A 21,904-nucleotide genomic window follows, 5' to 3' on the forward strand; every position below is an offset into this window, starting at 1 on the left:
TTCCTCCTCTTTAGGCTCTCTGCCTCTGAGAAAATAGAGAAGAAAGCAGGAAGAGAAAAAAAAGTGGGATCGTATCACATGTTGAGAAAGACCTGGGTTTTCTCACGGGCTGAGCAATGGGCATGACTGTGTTGCTAACTAGGGGAGGGGAGTTTAGGGTCGGGTAAAGGCCCCATGTGCCAAGTTTCAGAATGTTCAGCGCCTGTGGATTCAGGGGAGGGCAAACCCCTGTGGCTACAGAACAATACAGAGCAGAGGAAGACAGACAGCTAGCTAGCTACGTAGCTACATACCCAGTAGCCAGAGGGCTCAATGCTGCTGCAGCTTCACACATACAGAGAAAAACTAGACTCACTTCTGTAGGGAGACAGGGACACGTGTGAGCGACCAAACAAGTTACCACTACATCTACAGGACTGCTGAATGTGCAGACAGCTGGAAAACCTTCAATGGAAACAAATGCTGAGTCAATTATTTTGTTTTTTTAATCTTTAATTTGACTTGAAATGTGGACAGAAACAATGTTGGGGCATGCCATATTTTCAAATGTGCCATTCCCACATGTTTGGTGTCAAATGATGTCTTATTTAGTGATATTGGGGGAAATCGTGTTGTGGCTGTGGTTAAACTGATGTTTATTTGCCGAACAGGAAGAGAAAAATCCAGTGTTGGCCTAAATTCCCTTAGTGGTTTTCCACACAACATTGTCATTTGTTTTCTTTAGAAACAGAGAAGATTTGTTCCTCCAGTGGCTGGCTGCGCTGCCGACTCCCACACAGAGACTATAGTCAGCTGTTGGACTGAGTTGTGGAATTACAGTAGCCTATAAAGCATAATACAGGGTCTGACATGGCCTTGCTTGAACCAGCAAAACACTCACTATGCACATGATAACAATCCCCTAGATGAAGATTACTCAACTGTTACATTTTTGCTACTCAAACCAATCTGGTACTGTCATTCATACAGTGATGTAGCGTTCTGATTTTTTGTTTTGAACACAATAACATCCCTAACCTGTCGTCCTAACAATAGGTTTGGTGAGGAAAAGTCACATTGAACCAAAAAAAGTTAATTTCCCATTCAATCCCAATTAGAAAAGTCAAGCTATCACTCCACATAAAACAGCAATCTTTCATAATACTGGTTGTAATGACAACACTGCAGTTTAAGGCTGATACTGAACACAGTTCTATGAAGTACACCAAGTTCAATCCCACAGAAAACTATAATGCACAATTGTAGAGGAGAGAGGACACAGGAAGCAGTTTGATGAGCAAGAAATGGGCAATGTCCTTATAACCCCATCTTGAGACATCAACTTGAGGATGAGGCACACTGGTGATATCACAGACATTGGACTTTGTAAGCCAGTGATATTAAATCTCTCTCTATACAATCTTTCTGTGAGTAACACTACAGTCTGTGTGTCTGTCCATACAGCCGCTGAACCCCAGGATCTGCTCTCCGATTCGACAGAGACAAAGCTGCCATGACAAACGTTGGCCTATAAGCAGCAGTAGCAAAGTTAATAGGTGCAGTTGTGCAGCTACTGAAACATTTGTGGCCAACATGCTGGACAGAGCTGTCCACAGCTAGGTCACATGACATGGTTTGGTTTCTGACAGCATCTGAGCAGGCAGTGATGCTAACCGTCAGCCATTTTGGCTCCTCATTCCAGGATGTCCGTCTCAAAGGGGACCAGATGGTAGTAAGACAGGTTTGTGACGTAGGCATCTGAGTCATCGTCACTGATGTCTGGTTCCACCGTCAGGAACTCCCTGCCATCCTCGTACCTAAGAGAGGAAAACGCCAGACATGGGTATCACTCAACTCACTGGGCACACACTGGTTGAATCATAGTTGTTTCCACGTCCTATGAATTCAATTACGTTAAATCAATGTGGAATAGATGTTGAATTGACGTCTGTGCCCAGTAGGAATGGACCAAGTGGTCAACCCATACTAAGACACTAAATTTACTAAAACATGTGTTCAATATACTGAATCCAAACAGCAAAGCACTATACAACATCATGAAATGATCTTCCAATCTTGCCTACATTCCTTTATTTACAATAGCATCACCATCCCACTGCTGTGATGAATTCTAACTATAGGTAAGATTGTCTTGTATGATATGATCATGCACTTGTGTAACATTCACTTTTTTCCCTTTTAAATTTCACCTTTATTTAACCAGGTAGGCCAGTTGAGAACAAGTTCTCATTTACAACTGCACCTGGCCAAGATAAAGCAAAGCAGTCCGACAAAACACAGTTACACAAACAAACGTACAGTCAATAACACAATAGAAAAATCAATGTACAGTGTGTGCAAATGTAGGGAGGTAAGGCAATAAATAGGCCATGGAGGCGAAATAATTACAATTTAGCATTAACACTGGAATGACAGATGTGCAAGTAGAGAATAGAGATACTGGGGTACAAAAGTGCAAGAGGATAAGTAACAATATGGGGATGAGGTAATTGGGTGTGCTATTTACAGATTGGCTGTATACAGGTACAGTGATCGGTAAGCTGCTCTGACAGCTGATGCTTAAACTTAGAGAGGGAGATATAAGACTCCAGCTTCAGTGATTTTTGCAATTTGTTCCAGTCATTGGCAGCAGAGAATTGGAAGGAAAGGCGGCCAAAGGAAGCGTTGGCTTTGGGGATGACGAGTGAAATATACCTGCTGGAGCGCGTGCTACGTGTGGGTGTTGCTATGGTGACCAGTGAGCTGAGATAAGGCGGGGCTTTACCTAGCAGTGACTGGTAGATGACCTGAAGCCAGTGGGTTTGGCGAGGAGTATGAAGCGAGGGCCAGCCAACGAGAGCGTACAGGTCGCAATGGTGGGTAGTATATGGGGCTTTGGTGACAAAACGGATGGCACTGTGATAGACTGCATCCAATTTGTTGAGTAGAGTGTTGGAGGCTATTTTGTAAATTATATCGTCGAAGTCAAGGATCGGTGGGATGGTCAATTTTACAAGGGCATCTTTGGCAGCATGAGTGAAGGATGCTTTGTTGCAAAATAGGAAGCCGATTCTAGATTTAATTTTGGATTGGAGATGCTTAATGTGAGTCTGGAAGGAGAGTTTACAGTCTAACCAGATACCTAGGTATTTGTAATTGTCCACATATTCTAAGTCAGAACCGCCCAGAGTAGTGATGCTGAACGAGCGGGCAGGTGCGGGCAGCGATCAGTTGAAGAGCATGCATTTAGTTTTACTTGCATTTTAAGAGCAGTTGGAGGCAACGGAAGGAGAGCTGTATGGCATTGAAGCTCGTCTAGAGGTTTGTTAACACAGTGTCCAAAGAAGGGCCAGAAGTATACAGAATGGTCTTGTCTGCGTAGAGGTGGATCAGAGAATCACCAGCAGCAAGAACGACATCATTGATATATACAGAGAAAAGAGTCGGCCCGAGAATTGAACCCTGTGGCACCCCCATAGAGACTGCCAGAGGTCCAGACAACAGGCCCTCTGATTTGACACACTGAACTATATCAGAGAAGTAGTTGGTGAACCAGGCGAGGCAGTCATTTGAGAAACCAAGGTTGTTGAGTCTGCCGATAAGAATGTGGTGATTGACAGAGTCGAAAGCCTTGGCCAGGTCGATGAATACGGCTGCACAGTAATGTCTCTTATCGATGGCGGTTATGATATCGTTTAGGACCTTGCGCGTGGCTGAGGTGGACCCATGACCAGCTCTGAAACCAGATTGCATAGCGGAGAAGGTACGGTGGGATTCGAAATGGTCGGTAATCTGTTAACTTTGCTTTCGAAGACCTTAGAAAGGCAGGGTAGGGTAGATATAGGTCTGTAGCAGTTTGGGTCTAGAGTGTCTCTCCCTTTGAAGAGGGAGATGATCACGACAGCTTTCCAATCTTTGGGAATCTCAGACGATACGAAAGAGGTTGAACAGGCTAGTAATAGCAACAATTTCGGCAGATCATTTTAGAAAGAGAGGGTCCAGATTGTCTAGCCTGGCTGATTTGTAGGGGTCCAGATTTTGCAGCTCTTTCATAACATCAGCTATCTGGATTTGGGTGAAGGAGAAATGGGGGAGGCTTGGGAGAGTTGCTGTGGGGGGTGCCGGGCAGTTGACCGTGGTAGGGGTAGCCAGGTGGAAAGCATAGCCAGCCGTAGAAAAATACTTCTTGAAATTATCAATTCTAGTGGATTTATCGGTGGTGACAGTGTTTCCTAGCCTCAGTGCAATGGGCAGCTGGGAGGAGGTGTTCTTATTCTCCATGGACTTGTGTCCCAGAACTTTTTTGAGTTTGTGCTACAGGATGCAAATTTCTGTTTGAAAAAGCTAGCCTTAGCTTTCCTAACTGCCTGTGTATATTGGTTCCTAACTTCCCTGAAAAGTTGCATATCACGGGGGCTATTCGATGCTAATGCAGTACGCCACAGGATGTTTTTGTGCTGGTCAAGGGCAGTCGGGTCTGGAGTGAACCAAGGGCTATATCTGTTCCTGGTTTAAAAAAATAAATAATGGGGCATGCTAATTTAAGATGGTGAGGAAGGCACTTTTAAAGAATAACCAGGCATCCTTTACTGACGGGATGAGGTCAGTATCATTCCAGGATACCCCGGCCAGGTCGATTAGAAAGGCCTGCTCGCTGAAGTGTTTTAGGGAGCGTTTGACAGTGAGGAGAGGTGGTCGCTTGACCACAGACCCATTACGGATGCAGGCAATGAGGCAGTAATCGCTGAGATCTTGGTTGAAAACAGCAGAGGTGTATTTGGAGGGCAGGTTGGTTAGGATGAGATCTATGAGGGTGCCCATGTTTACAGATTTGGGGTTGTACCTGGTAGGTTCATTGATAATTTGTGTGAGATTGAGGGCATCAAGCTTAGATTGTAGGATGGCCTGGGTGTTAAGCATGTCCCAGTTTAGGTCACCTAGCAGCACGAGCTCTGAAGATAGATTGGGGCAATCAATTCACATATGGTGTCCAGGTCACAGCTGGGGGCAGAGGGTGGTCTATAGCAAGCGGCAAGGGTGAGAGACTTGTTTCTGGAAAGGTGGATTTTTAAAAGTAGAAGCTCGAATTGTTTGGGTACAGACCTGGATAATAAGACAGAACTCTGCAGGCTATCTCTGCAGTAGATTGCAACTCCGCCCACTTTGGCAGTTCTATCTTGGCGGAAAATGTTATAGTTTGGGATGGAAATTTTAGGGGTTTTGGTGGTCTTCCTAAGCCAGGATTCAGACATGGCTAAGACATCCGGGTTGGCAGAGTGTGCTAAAGCAGTGAATAAAACAAACTTAGGGAGGAGGCTTCTAATGTTAACATGCATGAAACCAAGGCTTTTAAGGTTACAGAAGTCAACAAATGAGATCACCTGGGGAATAGGAGTGGAGCTAGGCACTGCAGGTCCTGGATTAACCTCTACATCACCAAAGGAGGAGTAGGATAAGGGTACGGCTAAAGGCTATAAGAACTGGTCGTCTAGTACGTTCGGAACAGAGTAAAAGGAGCAGGTTTCTGGGCTCGATATAATAGATTCAAGGCATAATGTACAGACAAAGGTATGGTAGGATATGAGTACATTGGAGGTAAACCTAGGCATTGAGTGATGAGACAGATATTGTCTCTAGAAACATTTAAACCAGGTGATGTCATCGCATATGTGGGAGATGGAACTAAATGGTTGGTTAAGGCATATTGAGCAGGGCTAGAGGCTCTACAGTGAAATAAAACAATAATCACTAACCAGAACAGTGATGGACAAGGCAATTTGACATTAGGGAGATTCATGCGTAGCCGAGTGATCTTAAGGGTCCAGTGAATGGTTGGGCTGGCTGGAGACACGGCGATTCAGACTGCTAGCAGGCCGGGGCTAGCAAAAGGGTCTTAGAGGGACGTCGCGATGGAGGAAAGTCTGTTTTAGCCTCCTCGTGCGGTTTCGTCGATAGATCAGTCATGATGGATTAGTAGGGTTCCGTGTAGCAGAGGGGTCCAGTCCAATTGGCAAATGGATCTATTCAGCTAACAGTCCAATATGCTCTAGACAGCTAGCGGGCCACGGCTTGCAGGCTAGAAAATGGGCATTCAGGGGACGTCGCGACGAAGGGGCCTGTTGGAAAAAAGACCCTCGGGCAGATTACGTCGGTAGTCCAGTCGTGATGGATAAGCAGGGCTTCGTGTGGTAAAAGGGGCCCAGGCCGATTGGCAAAATAGGAATAGTGGTACGAGAAATTGGCCGATGGACCTATTAGCTAACAATCCGATATGGTCTAGACAGCTAGTGGGAGCTAGCGGGCCGCGGCTAGCAGATGGGCATTCAGGGGACGTCACGACATAGGAGCCAGTTGAGTAACCCCCTTGAGCAGATTACGTCGGTAATCCAGTCGTGAAGAATCGGTGGGGTTCCGTACCCCATACCAGCAGTAAAGGGGGTCCAGGAGTGACTGATGGACCTCTTCAGCTAGCCGGGAGATTGGCCTAGCATGGGCTAGCTCCAGGCTAATTAGTGCTTGCTTTGGGACAGAGACGTTAGCCAGAAGTAGTCACTCGGATTGCAGCTAGCTAGCTATGATGATCCAAGTGAGAAGGTTCAGTTAAAGTCGGAAGTTTACATACACCTTAGCCAAATACATTTAAACTAAGTTTTTCACAATTCCTGACATTTAATCCATGTAAAAATCCCCTGTCTTAGGTCAGCTAGGATCACCACTTTATTTTAAGAATGTGAAAATGTCAGAATCATAGTAGAGAGAATTATTTATTTCAGCTTTTATTTCATCACATTCCCAGTGGGTCAGAAGTTTACAGTCACTCAATTAGTATTCGGTAGCAATGCCTTTAAATTGTTTAACTTGGGTCAAACGTTTCGGGTAGCCTTCCACAAGCTTCCCACAATACGTTGGGTGAATTTTGGCCCATTTCTCCTGACAGAGCTGGTGTAACAGTCAGGTTTTTAGGCCTCCTTACTCACACATTTTCTATAGGATGAGGTCAGGGCTTTGTGATGGCCCCTCCAATACCTTGACTTTGTTGTCCTTAAGCCATTTTGCCACAACTTTGGAAGTATGCTTGGGGTCATTGTCTATTTGGAAGACCCATTTGCGACCAAGTTTTAACTTCCTGACTGTCTTGATATGTTGCTTCAATATATCCACATACTTTTCCCACCTCATGATGCCATGTATTTTATGAACTGCACCAGTCCCTCCTGCAGCAAAGCACCCCCACAATATGATGCTGCCACCCCCGTGCTTCACGGTTGGCATGGTGTTCTTCGGCTTGCAAGCATCCCCCTTTTTCCTCCAAACATAATGATGGTCATTATGGCCAAACAGTTCTATTTTTTGTTTCATCAGACCAGAGGACATTTCTCCAAAAAGTATGATCTTTGTCCCCATGTGCAGCTGCAAACCGTAGTCTGGCTTTTTTATGGCGGTTTTGGAGCAGTGGCTTCTTCCTTGCTGAGCGGTCTTTCAGGTTATGTCAATATAGGAATTGTTTTACTGTGGATATAGATACTTTGTACCTGTTCCCCCAGCATCTTCACAAGGTCCTTTCCTGTTCTGGGATTGATTTGCACTTTTCGCACCAAAGTACGTTCATCTCTAGGAGACAGAACGCGTCTCCTTCCTGAGCGGTATCACGGTTGCGTGGTCCCATGGTGTTTATACTTGCGTACTATTGTTTGTACAGATGAATGTGGTACCTTCAGACATTTGGAGATTGCTCCCAAGGATGAACCAGACTTGTGGAGGTCTACAATGTTTTTTTCTGAGATCTTGGCTGATTTTTTTTTTAATTTTCCCATGATGTCAAGCAAAGAGGCATTGAGCTTGAAGGTAGGCCTTGAAATAAATCCACAGGTACACCTCCAATTGACTCAAATTATGTCAATTATCCTAACAGAAGCTTCTAAAGCCATGACAATTTTCTGGAATTTTCCAAGCTGTTTAAAGGCACAGTCAACTCAGTGTATGTAAACTTCTGACCCACTGGAATTGTGATACAGTGAAATAATCTGTCTGTAAAAATTGTTGGAAAAATGTCCTAACCTACTTTCCAAAACAGTTTGTTAACAAGAAGTTTGTGTAGTGGTTTAAAAACGAGTTTTAATGACTCCAACTTAAGTTTATGTAAACTTCCGACTTTAACTATATAAATGTCATATTGCTCAAGTGATACCAAGATGGCGTAGCAGTCAGACTTCTGTTGTCTTGTCCCATCCCATGTATATATCTTTTTCTTCATTATACACTGCTCAAAAAAATAAAGGGAACACTTAAACAACACAATGTAACTCCAAGTCAATCACACTTCTGTGAATTCAAACTGTCCACTTAGGAAGCAACACTGATTGACAATAAATTTCACATGCTGTTGTGCAAATGGAATAGACAAAAGGTGGAAATTATAGGCAATTAGCAAGACACCCCCAAAAAAGGAGTGATTCTGCAGGTGGTGATCACAGACCACTTCTCAGTTCCTATGCTTCCTGGCTGATGTTTTGGTCACTTTGAATGCTGGCGGCGCTCTCACTCTAGTGGTAGCATGAGACGGAGTCTACAACCCACACAAGTGGCTCAGGTAGTGCAGTTCATCCAGGATGGCACATCAATGCGAGCTGTGGCAAAAAGGTTTGCTGTGTCTGTCAGCGTAGTGTCCAGAGCATGGAGGCGCTACCAGGAGACAGGCCAGTACATCAGGAGACGTGGAGGAGGCCGTAAGAGGGCAACAACCCAGCAGCAGGACCGCTACCTCCGCCTTTGTGCAAGGAGGTGCACTGCCAGCGCCCTGCAAAATGACCTCCAGCAGGCCACATGTGCATGTGTCTGCTCAAACGGTCAGAAACAGACTCCATGAGGGTGGTATGAGGGCCCGACGTCCACAGGTGGGGGTTGTGCTTACAGCCCAACACCGTGCAGGACGTTTGGCATTTGCCAGAGAACACCAAGATTGGCAAATTCGCCACTGGCGCCCTGTGCTCTTCACAGATGAAAGCAGGTTCACACTGAGCACATGAGCACATGTGACAGAGTCTGGAGACGCCGTGGAGAACGTTCTGCTGCCTGCAACATCCTCCAGCATGACCGGTTTGGCGATGGGTCAGTCATGGTGTGGGGTGGCATTTCTTTGTGGGGCCGCACAGCCTTCCATGTGCTCGCCAGAGGTAGCCTGACTGCCAATAGGTACCGAGATGAGATCATCAGACCCCTTGTGAGACCATATGCTGACACATGCACATTTGTGGCCTGCTGGAGGTCATTTTGCAGGGCTCTGGCAGTGCACCTCCTTGCACAAAGGCGGAGGTAGCGGTCCTGCTGCTGGGTTGTTGCCCTCCTACGGCCTCCTCCACGTCTCCTGATGTACTGGCCTGTCTCCTGGTAGCGCCTCCATGCTCTGGACACTACGCTGACAGACACAGCAAACCTTTTTGCCACAGCTCGCATTGATGTGCCATCCTGGATGAACTGCACTACCTGAGCCACTTGTGTGGGTTGTAGACTCCGTCTCATGCTACCACTAGAGTGAGAGCACCGCCAGCATTCAAAAGTGACCAAAACATCAGCCAGGAAGCATAGGAACTGAGAAGTGGTCTGTGGTCACCACCTGCAGAATCACTTCTTTTTTGGGGGTGTCTTGCTAATTGCCTATAATTTCCACCTTTTGTCTATTCCATTTGCACAACAGCATGTGAAATTTATTGTCAATCAGTGTTGCTTCCTAAGTGGACAGTTTGATTTCACAGAAGTGTGATTGACTTGGAGTTACATTGTGTTGTTTAAGTGTTCCCTTTATTTTTTTGAGCAGTGTATATATATATGGGACAAGACAACAGAAGTCTGACTGCTACGCCATCTTGGTATCACTTGAGCAATATGACATTTCCGCATTGTAATATTTGGTGAAAAGTATTTTGTTGTGGAGACTGAGTAAAGGCCCCTCCCTAGCTTCCCTCCTCACACCCCACCCAGGGAAGGAAGAGGTGCACTGAGACATTTCCTGAGGGGGACCCTGGAACCGCTTTGAAATTCAAGGAATGCATGGTACTCACATACTCAAAAGGGCACACACAAACACTTGTGATCCTAAAAGGTCCCTGTAGGTGTGTGTGTAGTAAAGAGAATGTGAACTGTACGAAAAGTAACAGGATATATCATGTTTGTATAATAAAATAGGCCTAAATTCAGGAGAAAACCAGAATGACTGAGGTTGAAGAAGAAAATGGGCTTAACGTGTGATACTGCCATGCATCTCTGGTTTTGTGGTGCAGGGAGTTACAACATTTGTTTAGAAATATAAAAATAACTACCGCACACACAATTTCACCTCTGTTATGAGGTTGAAGAAATGCCCATTTGTCTCAATACACAATGACATTGATACTGACTGGTAAGGTGAATCTAACAGGTAAAAGAAGTCGTAAAGTCACGTGTTACTTACAGGTGTTCTGCAGAGCCAGCAGCAGAGTCAGTGGATGAGGGTCTCTCTTCGTCCTGTGGCAGACTCTCATCAAACACGATTGTCTCAGTGTTGGCCAGACAGAAGCCATTGGAACGCATGATCTCTGTAGGGCACAGAACACATTCTACAGTTTAGGACATGAACAGTCTACCCCATGTTTTGTCTGTTGTTTATATGTCCTGTAAGGAATTCTTTATAAAGTAAGGCACATTTCTGTGAAAACAGACAATACAATTCCAGCTTATCTTATCCTATATTAACCATTACTCAGAGGTTTCCTGGTTCGGATGTCAAGTGGGGCATGCTGTTGTTGTTGAATTGCATTGGTTGTTTGGGTGGTTAAAAGGAAAGTTACTCCGTTTTTTATTTTATTTAACTAGGCAAGTCAGTTAAGAACCAATTCTTATTTACAACGACAGTCTACCCGTCATGGCCGGTTGTGATACAGCCTGGAATCAAACCAGGGTCTGTAGTGATGCCTCTAGCACTGAGATGCAGTGCCTTAGACCGCTGCGCCACTCGGGAGCCCCAGTTAATATTGGGAAGAAAGCGGAGTGTTTTCCCTGTGTTTCACCACGAATCAATACCTGATATCTTGTATGGACTCTGGAAGCATGGCTGGATCTTGTGGACGTTGTCATTCTTCAGCACTTGGTCCAGCGGTGATCGCTCAAAGAATGTCAACACCACCTCTGACCTAGAATACTGTGGAGACAGACAGTACAGATAGTATGAGCATGGGTTCTATTTATGAGAACCATACACAATGCATTATAACTAATCTGAGTCAAATGTGGTATGTTGGAAGGTGTATAAATGAATAGGTTTGCATACAAGTTAATCAAATCCAAATGTGTACTGAGGGCAGTACTAGACTAGTAGTGACCCACCTTCCATGGCATGTTGATGGCATTCTTAAGTAGCTTCTCCACCTCATTTAGTTTCAGCTCAATGTCATTGGCCTCTTTAATCTTAACCAGACCTAAACACAAAATGACACAAACATAACGCAGAGTCAAAGGTTATTACATGGTTATTACCACTTATTGTATTAATCTCACAACTGAAAAGCTTAGGTCTCAAGTAAATTCTCAGGTAACAAACAAGGTACACATTTAAAATCGATTTGATTCCCAAGACAAACCACACGCCATCATTTCGAGACAGCCTGAGCTTTCAGACCAAAATAACTCTCCTACTGAGAGAACATGAGGTAAATCCTATCTGTGCATCCGCCATAACAATAGGGCAGCTACTTTGACCTTCGTGTCAACTAGCATCTTATCTATCCACAGGACAGGACACACAACAAAGGCTAAATGGGAGGAGGGCCCAATTCAACTTTACTCATGTAAAAAAGGTTGCCAAAAAAATATATAATTGAAAAGGTGGCAATCAGTTAAATGAGAACCTTTTATATTCACAATGCTCCTGTGATATTTGTTCTGGGCATGGCAAGTGCAGAGAAACACAAATAGACCTCTAAGTTAAGTGGACATAGTTTTAAGAGCACGCAACTGCACGTGTCACAAATAGGGTAACCAGCAAGAATGCCAACATGGCTCAGTAAATGCTAGGTAATAGGCAGCACAGAATCTGTAAGTGGTAACAGCAGAATATAGGGAAACTGCAGTATAGACGTACAGCACACCTATCTACCTCAGCAGCATGACACATGGATTAACAATGCAAGGTATAAGAGAGGATTTAGAAGCTGGGTGGAAAGTTTCACTTCGGGAATAAGCACTAGCAATGAGGACTTTAATATTGGCAAAGTATGAGATGTACAAGGGATACATCTGAAAACATGTCCAAAAAAAGAGTGGAAAGTAGCCTGCTTAGTTGGTTTGGACCTATAATAAACAGGGTGAGGTGAATATGTACTTAAGCCTTTACAATCCAATGTTGCAGAGTGAAAACGAGTGACTATGACTCATTAGTTCTGCCTTCCAGTTCCAACTAGTCCCAAAATATCATGTACGGCCATTCATAGTCATGATGACTACGATAGTGAGGTTGATGATGACGATCCTCCAGAAAACTACTGATGAGGTCTTGCTGAGGTGATGCGACTAGTACGCACGATGCAGCCACAGAGCTGCTCCCTTCGGATAGATAGAGGGCTGCGTAAGAGGATAGATAGAGGGCTGCGTAAGAGGATAGATAGAGGGCTGCGTAAGAGGATAGATAGAGGGCTGCGTAAGAGGATAGATAGAGGGCTGCGTAAGAGGATAGATAGAGGGCTGCGTAAGAGGATAGATAGAGGGCTGCGTAAGAGGATGTGCGGCAGCGCTCTGCTGATGTAACAATCTCATTCATTTCTAATGGCCCATAGTCATGACATTATGCCCCAGGATTTGAGGAGTGATTAGGTCATGAAATGGTTGTTTTTGGTAAAAAAAACAAGTAGTGCACACTGTATAGGGAATATGATGCCATTTGAGAGGCACCCATAGAATCCCCCACCCAGGGCTGTACCTCACAGGGTTCCAGGATCATATTCTTCTTTTTAAGAGATATAAACAGCTCGGTTTGTCCAAACCAGCAAGAGCCTATAAAAAAAAAGATATAACGACCAATAAGTGCTTGTTTGTCTGCAAATAAGAGGTTTATTGTTTTTTTTAAATGATAGGCTTAGACGTATGATTAGTATTCTTGGTTATGTCATGGTAGAGTTAGTGTGCCATTTTGAATATTATATGGTCTTCTCTTCTTTATTGGATGTTTCATTTGAAAGACATGCCTAATAACCCTGGGAGCATAGCCTCAAGGAAAAAGCAACAAATCTACGCCACACATGGCGGTTGCCCAAATGCAACAAACATAAAGATAACTGTCCTCAGACAACTCGAAACCGCCTTGCTGTTTTCCATGTAAACAGATGTTTGGAAATCTGTCCACAGGATTTCACCTTTGATATGGAAACGTGAGCAACATGAGCGCTGGCGTGGAAAGCCAAAATAAAGTTGTAGATTTAAAATGGAACACAACCACTAAACATATTCCTCTCTCAATTAATTATATTTCGAAGTTGAAGCTAAATGTATAGAAATGGTGGTCATCTGAAAATAAGCCATGAAATATTTTGAAACTAAAACCAGCTGTGTTTGTTCCGACCAGGCTCCCTGAGTGCATGTCCTCACTTCCTGTGGAAGAGTCCATTTCCTGTCTCCACTTCCTGGAATCTCGTTGAAGAGGGAAACACTAAACTTGTGTTTTCTGTTCTCCTTGTGTAACACTATAAGTATGGGGCCAAATTGGTCTAATAATTGTACCAGCATTCTGGCCATTCAAACTGTTCCCATGTGCACATCAAAGAATTTGCCTGTAGCCAAGAAATAGGCCAACAGTAGTTCATAGCCAACATTTAGTTGGCTGAGGAACACTGCACAGATACTGCTAGTATCTTTACCAACAAAAATCTATGTTTTCCTGCCCATTGTCGCGAGCATATTATTACTTTCTCGTTTTTTTAAGTGTAGCTACAACCATTTATGGTAATGGATTTCGTAATTAAACAGGCTTACAATGTCATGAAAAAGTGTAGCTACACAATTAAAACTACTTCATGTGATACCTGTTTGTGCTGCCATTTGCATATCAACAATGGCAGGAGGACAGACAACATGACAGGAAGCATGAGCCTCCACATCATCCTTACACATGATATTTCAACATTTATAAGACATTATCAACAGCTATTTCACAATAACATCCTACAGCACATCAGACCGGCCCATGTCAGCATGATACTACAACATTATAGCCTTTAGTAGTGTCATGTACTGCAACATTATCTAACCACCATCTCCCCGGTTAGATGAGTATGTTCCATAAGGTGTTGCCGTTTGATTATTAGATACAGAGCACCAAATTCCATAAGTCTTAGGTTAAGCCTTTAAACAGAGTTCTCGGCTGTCCTCTCCGTCACCAGTCTGAGTCAGTTATGTCTAGATGTTTGGGCGGTGCCCTCGTGACTGGCTTTCATGCCAGCAGAACCAGCACATCACTTCCTGTCTGTGATGCCCACTCCAGGGTCACATGTCAGGTGACTGATGATGAAGGCCTAAGCAGGCCACAGTAGGGGTTAGCCTAAATATAGGAGGCCCACTCCTTCAGCAAGGCCTGTATATCACCCTCTCACCACAATGACCTCAGCCTGAAAGTTCCCTAGAAGTTCTGCACGCCTCTCTTGTTGCCTAGGTACAGCACAGAAACAAGAGTAGGGCCAGAAACAGTGCGAATAAAGAACACAGTGTATGGAAGCAAGGACAGCTCGAGCTAGGTCCACTTTTCATCTGAGTGCCAATTAGAAGACGGATCTAAATAAAATATCGAGCCGAGTTGGAAATTAAAGGAAGGGCATGGGGAAACGGAATGGGATTAATCTGTGGCCAGCTATCCATCACTGACATGATTCAACTCTACTTGGATGAAGTCCCTATTTCAATACCCATCTCCCTCCATTCGTATCTCAAACAACAAGACATGAGAATGGACGATGAGACACCAGGAAAAGAAGAAGTGCAAAATTAGTCGTTTTGCATCACACACAGCCGAGAAAGGAGAAGAGACAATCCTCAGCAGTGACAGCTATTTCTGTGTATGGGAAGGAAGCAGAGCCTTCCAGTCGCCACAAAAAGGCTGGCGTGGGGGGACAGTTTACAAAACCCACTTGCTGTAGGCTGAGCGGACACAGACAAAATAGAAGTACCAGAGAGGCTGTGCAGGGTGAACACCCAGCTATCACATTTGGTTCCTTGGAAGTTGTGGGAACATACGTTTTTGGTTTCCCATTGGTTCTGGGAACGAAGCCATAAGGTTCATGACTGACAAAACTGAACGTTTTTTTAAACGTTCTGAGAACAAAATATTTTTGGGGGCCTGTTCTGGGAATGTACATTTGTAGGTATAGCAGGGAGGTTCCTTTCACTGAATGTTTCAATAAGACTTTTAATAACACTGCTAGCTTAGTTTGGGATAACTGTTTTCAACTCCAAGCAGATAAACATTTATTTGCTTATGCTTTAATCACGCAAACACATATTTTTTTTTATCGTGGCATGGCATCAGTGAGATTCAAACATATGATATCCTGTTCTCTATCCATGGAATTAGCCCACTGCACCACCAGAATGGAGCTGGCCTGCCATGTTTTTTTTGTTTTTTTTTACTCATACGAAGCTGTTCATTTTAGTCTATTCAAACAGGCTCTGCTTCATTTCAAAGGAAATAAGCACTCATTAAGATCAGGTGTGGCCAATTAGTGGGCGTGGCCAACAGAGCTGCAGAAAATGTTATGCGGAGGTACTGAAATTCACACAGAAGAACGTTGTTTCTTAACATTCTCTGAACATTGACTTGAAACAGAACCATGTGAAAACCTGCAGAAAGTGTTATGCTGAAGAACCACGCTCTCACCAAGCTCTAAGAAACATATGGTTCTCAGAATGTTATGTGCTAGCTGGGCATAGACGTGGCATGAGCTGGGCATCCTGCCAGACAGCACCCAGCCTGGGCAATGTCAGGGCACCATCGTGACAGACAGGGCAGCAAGAGGTACACAACCCAGGGCCGTGTGTTTGGCTTTCATGTGTCACAATCCTTTCCAACTGTCTGAGGGTTCTGTTTATCTTTACCCATTACTACGGGATAGGATCTGCTTCTATTGCAGAACAAGCTGGTCAACAATTCAATCACGCAGGACATACAGCAGATTAGCCAAATCACAACCTAAACATTTGATAACATGTCATGTATTATTGAAATGGTCCACAAACACTCGATAGGGGGAGTAACTGAGCCTTTCAGCGTTACCTCAACATTATTAAAGCCAATATGCAATGGATAGGCCACCTCCTGATTTATCCAAAATGTTCACTGACAAATCCACACATTAACCTTTTCCAATATGATTTTAATTTTGGCAGTTAGCCTGTGCTATTATAAACCTAACCCATAGCCTCCAGCTCTGAAAACCAAACAACCAAAAAGGTGCTGCTGATAAGTGATAAAGGATAGCCTAGTGATAGCCAGTTAAATCAGTCCTATTGCTCTTGACTTAAGTTCCAGTCAATCATGTTAGGGGGTTCCCAGAGAACCTAAAACAGTATCCGGAATCATGTAGACCAAAGAGCAGCTATTTGATAGGTCTGGTATTATGTGTCACTCCAAAGTGGACCCAATCAATTATTAAACGGACAGTGTCTACCTGGGTCATGAAAACAACAATTAGTCCTTATTTATCCACTGTATCAACTGATCTATATCAAATGTGCCCATATAATTCCCACCTGTCAAAAATGCCCATTTAAATACAATAATTAATGACAAAGTTCTCAACACTTCAAAACATTGGCTGATCTTCTTTTTTTTTTACTAATTGGTCTTTTGACCAATCACATCAGCTATGAAAAAGAGCTGATGTGATTGGTCAAAAGGCCAATTAGTAGAAAAAACATCTGAATTGTATTGTGGCTATTGTCTTCAAAGGACCATATAATTCATTACTTAATTTATTAATTGATTAAACCCAATTTCCAGTGGCATGGGGTACACTATACCAACCTTCTATAAGCGGGGACTTGGATAGAGCTCTTCTGTCCTCAGGGAATGATTCAACCAGCCTTTTGAACAATCTCCCAAAATCTGAATAACTCCTGTGCAAATACAAAACGTTTCTGTCTGACCACTCGGTTCTGATCTCGTAGAATTCTTCTTCCTCTCCTCGCTGACTTATGATCAGTCTACGGATCCCGTTCACCCAGCAATCCTTGACAAACATGTTGACCAGAGACGTCCCCTCGAATATCGCCGATGCCATTCCTCAGCAGTCAGTCCAGCATTCTGAGAAGGAGTGGGACGTTGGAGTGAAGTCATGGACTTTGGAATAACATTGCCCACCATGAACCGGGTAAAATAACTATTTCAAATAAATCATTAACTTGTAGGCATATGGGGGGAAATGCTAATATAAGGAATAGTGGCCAAGACCACGTCAAAAACCTCCGTCATAACTCTAAAACCGTTACAATGTAGAAAACCAACAAAATGACTTCAGTTTCGCTTGCTCAGCCCATCACAGACGCAGTCTTAAACGTGGCACTGTCACCGCCTTCATAGTCATTCGTCACCACAGGGTAAGAAAATAATGAGTTTTTACTTGATAATCCTCCCAGAATTCAAATGGACTCGAAAATAGCTACTTAGCTGTTGTTCAGTTACAATGATTTATTTACTAGTCCACTTTAAGTTCAGGGTCACAGATGATGACGCCTTAGAACAGTTAGTTGCCCTTCCCAAAAATGATGTTAGTATATTGTTCTTTTATCGTCTTACTGTTCTTCTACGAGTCTTCTGATGAACTTCATGCGTAGAAGTGAATGCAAAAGAGTTGCAAATTCGATGTGCTGTTCTTCAAGGCGTTACTCCCCTGACAAGTTTGTCGAGGTTTGCCTTTAGAGGGTGCATCTTGCACACTGATTCCAGAGTTGACGGCTTTTGTCGCTCAGGCGAAAAATATCCGTCGGTTTCCTCCCCTCGCAGAAGTTGACTCCTCTCTCCCTCCCCTCTTCTTCCTCCCTCCTTGTCAACAGTGTGGATACTATGCAAGGAATGTAACTGCGCAAAGAGAGACCGAATTGTCCATGTAAGCTGCCTAGGCTACTTCAAAACTTACATTACTTTTTTTTCTGATGTACAGTTGTGTTCGGCAGTTATAGTATGTCAACCTGGACTCAGGGGTAGATGTAATAACCCTCATGAAAAAGTACGACTGAAATTCTACTCACTACTACACAAGATCTACACAAAACCTACTGGTATTACTACTTGATTGCTGTTGAGATGTGTAGTAATTTCAGTAGTAATGAGTGATAAATTGGGACGTTTCACTACTGGTGAACACTACATATTTCTTATTCAAATCGCTACATAATTCTCCCTTAATGACTACTGTGTAACTACTGAGATTTTGGGTATCTACTACTTAAAACCTACACATACCTACACAATTTCTACATGTTGAATGTAGAATTACCACGCAATGCCTACATATTACTGCTGTATGCCAACTCAATCCCTCTTTAATTACTACTGCCATTTGTCTGTGTAGTGTTGTGTCACTACTGATCCCTACTGAATTGCTCCTTATCCTTTTTCATTTCCTACATAAACTCTTTTGAATTACTATTGAAAACGGACACATTACACGTTTGCCTATTCAAAATCACAATTGACATATTGTTTCCCTACTGTGTCACTCCTAGACGAGTGCACATGTTATTTCCTAAAGTTTCTAACTGTAGTAATCAAACAATCAATAATAAACATGTACACATGCAATTGAATTAGTTTTAAATTACATATTTGCACTTTTTTTGTTTATCGCTTTGAGGCCTTGTCTTCATTCAGCTTTTACTTAACTATCTTCAGATCCTTTTTTTGTGTTGCAGCCACATTTCTCCACCACGTAACCTTTTAGAAAATAAAGACCAGCACAAGAAACAACCAATTATAACCCATTATCAATCATCTGCTAACAGAGGTCACATAAGACAACACAGAAAAACATTTGATACACAATGTTAATCTTACCAAAAATGGCCTCCAGTCTTATGTCGAGGGCCTCCTTGGCAACAGGTCAAAAGAGGTAAGTATGAACATACTACTGTACATTTGCAAACAAGCACACATGCAGTCCCTTCAGAAGGTATTCACACCCCTTGACTTTTTCCTAATTTTGTTATGTTACAGCCTTTTTCCGTCACTGGCCTATACACAGTACCCCATAATGTAAAAGTGGAATTATGTTTAGACATTTGGCAAATTAATTCAAAATGAAAAGCTGAAATGTCTTGAGTCATTAAGTATTATGGCAAGCCTAAATAAGTTCAGAAGTGAACATGTTTAACTTCGTCACATAATAAGTTGCATGGACTCACTCTGTGTGCAATAATAGTGTTTAACATGATTTTTGAATGACTACCTCATCTCTGTACCCCAGACATACAATTATCTGTAAGGTCCCTCAGTCGAGCAGTGAATTTCAAACAGATTCAACCACAAAGACCAGGGAGGTTTTCCAATGCCTCGCAAAGAAGGATGGGGGGAAAAATAAAACACATTGAATATCCCTTTGAACATGGTGAAGTTATTAATTACACTTTGGATGGTGTATCAATACACCCAGTCACTACAAAGATACAGGCATCCTTCCTAACGCAGTTGCCGGAGAGGAAGGAAACCATTTAGGTATTTAACCATGAGGACAATGATGACTTTAAAACAGTTACAGAGTTTAATGGCTGTGGTATGAGAAAACTGAGGATTGATCAACAACATTGTACTGTAGTTACTCCACAATACTAACCTAATTGACAGAGTGAAAAGAAGGAAGCATGTACAGAATATGAATCTTCTAAAACATACATCCTGTTTGCAACAAGGCACTAAAGTAATACTGCAAACAATTTGGCAAAGTAATTAACTTTTTGTCCTGAATACAAAGTGTTATGTTTAGGGCAAATCCAATGCAACACATTGCTGAGTACCACTCTCCATATTTTCAAGCATAGTGGTGTCTACATCATGTTATGGGTATGCTTGTAATCGTTAAGGACTGGGGAGTTTTACAGGATAAAAAAGAAACAGAATGGAGCTAAGCACAGACAAAATCCTAGAGGAAAACCTGGTTCAGTCTGCTTTTCCACCAGACACTGGGAGATTAATTCACATTTCAGCAGGACAAAACCTAAAACAGAAAACCAAAGCTACACTGGAGTTGCTTACCAAGAAGACCGTGAATGTTTCTCACTGGCCGAGTTACAGTTTTGACTTTTGAAAAGCTATGGCAAGACCTAAAAATGGTTGTCTAGTAATGATCAACAACCAATTTTACAGAGTCTTTACTATTATAGTAAAATTAAAGAAAAATCCTGGAATGAGTTGGTGTGTCCAAACTTTTGACTGGTACTGTATATAAACGGCTAAACAACGACATGAAAGTATCCACAAAATATAAAGGAAAGTTAAACTTACAGATGGTGCGGTGCCAGCACAAGGGCTACGAAAGACAGGACGATGAAGGATGGAAGATGATTACAAAAGCCTGTGTAGTAAAGCTGTAGTGTTTTGAGTACTTACTGTATTTACTACCAACATCAGGAAGTAAAAATCTCCAACTGATTAATACTGGAAACCCTACCGTTTTCCTACTGAAAACTACAAAACTCTACTTGTGTATCTTGAGTAGTGCATAAACTGCACATTCACGCACTCCCTACAACTTTCTTCATAGTCACTACTGCACAAATAGGTTTTGTATAGTAATTCAGTAGTACTTTGTCATGAGGGAACATATGAAACGTAAATCTATCTCCCTCCATTTAGTATGATACACTATATATACAAGAGTATGAGGACACCCCTTCAAATTAGTGGATTTGGCTATTTCAACCACCCGTTGCTGACAGATGTATAAAATCGAGCACACAGCCGTGCAATCTCAATAGACAAACATTGACAGTAGAATGGCCCGTACTGAAGAGCTCAGTGACTTTCAACATGGCACTGTCATAGGATGCCACCTTTCCAACAAGTCAGTTTGTAAAATTTCTCCCCTGCTAGAGCTGCCCCGGTCAACTGTAAGTGCTGTCTAGGAGCAACAACGGCTCAGCCATGAAGTGGTAGGCCACACAAGCTCACAGAACGGGACCGCCTAGTGCTGACGTGTGTAAAAATAGTCTGTCCTCTACTGCAACACTCACTACTAAATTCCAAACTGCCTCTGGAAGCAACGTCAGCACAACAACTGTTCATCGGGTGTTCATGAAATGGGTTTCCATGGCCAAGTAGCCACACACAAGTCTAAGATCACCATGCGCAATGCGTCGGCTGGAGTGGTGTAAAGCTTGCCATCATTGGACTCTGGAGTAGTGGAAATGCGTTCTCTGGAGTGAGGAATCACGCTTCTGATGGACGAATCTAGGTTTGGCTGATGCCATTTGAAACACTACCTGCCCGAATGCATAGTGCCAACTGTAAAGTTTGGTGGAGGAGAAGTTTGGTGGAGGAGGAATAATGGTCTGGGGTTGTTTTTCATGCTTCGGGTTATGCCCCTTAGTTCAAGAGAAGGGAAATCTTAATGCTACAGCATACAATGACATTGTCGTCCATGACATGTTGTCCATAAAGAGATTCGAACACAAACCTTTGGGTTGCTAGATATTCGCGTTATATGCTCACCCATCCACCCTGACCAACCATCCTCCTTTTGTTTTTTCCTTAAGTAAGGGACCAGTTGAAATTTACACAATTGTTACCCTGGGAGGAAAATGGGGGAGGGTCATGCTTTTTCAATTTCAGTCAGGAGGAGGGTTTAGTATTTTGAATTTAGTCCAGAGGAGGGTCATGTCATTTTTTTATCAATTTAAATGTCATATTGCTCAAGGTTTGAGA

General features: G+C 43.0%; 1 protein-coding gene across 2 annotated transcripts; it reads right to left on the reverse strand.

The window, feature by feature from the left end:
• Positions 1-467: 467 nt before the first annotated feature.
• pxdc1b (PX domain containing 1b) lies at positions 468-17,939 on the reverse strand. 2 transcript variants are annotated; one of them, XM_038997789.1, is made up of 6 exons: positions 17,786-17,939; positions 17,015-17,293; positions 11,338-11,429; positions 11,035-11,152; positions 10,427-10,550; positions 468-1,796 (listed from the first exon to the last, which is right to left on the reverse strand). In XM_038997789.1, the coding sequence occupies exons 2-6, from the start codon at positions 17,268-17,270 to the stop codon at positions 1,673-1,675; spliced, it is 714 nt and encodes a 237-aa protein (XP_038853717.1). In that variant the 5' UTR covers positions 17,271-17,293; positions 17,786-17,939; the 3' UTR covers positions 468-1,672. The 2 variants fall into 2 exon arrangements, with proteins under 2 accessions (XP_038853717.1, XP_038853716.1); XM_038997788.1 differs by lacking the exon at positions 17,786-17,939 and having other exon boundaries at positions 17,015-17,751.
• Positions 17,940-21,904: the final 3,965 nt, after the last annotated feature.

Source organism: Salvelinus namaycush, chromosome 7 (genome assembly GCF_016432855.1).
Source record: "Salvelinus namaycush isolate Seneca chromosome 7, SaNama_1.0, whole genome shotgun sequence".
NCBI classification, from domain to species: domain Eukaryota; kingdom Metazoa; phylum Chordata; class Actinopteri; order Salmoniformes; family Salmonidae; genus Salvelinus; species Salvelinus namaycush.

Coding starts and splice junctions, on each gene's coding strand:
- pxdc1b (XM_038997789.1), bottom strand. CDS start 17,270: ATGGCATCGGCGATATTCGAGGGGACGTCTCTGGTCAACATGTTTGTC. Junction 11,153..11,337: donor CCATCAACATGCCATGGAAG/GTGGGTCACTAC, acceptor CTGTCTCCACAG/TATTCTAGGTCAGAGGTGGT. Junction 1,797..10,426: donor GCTGGCTCTGCAGAACACCT/GTAAGTAACACG, acceptor TTCCTCTCTTAG/GTACGAGGATGGCAGGGAGT.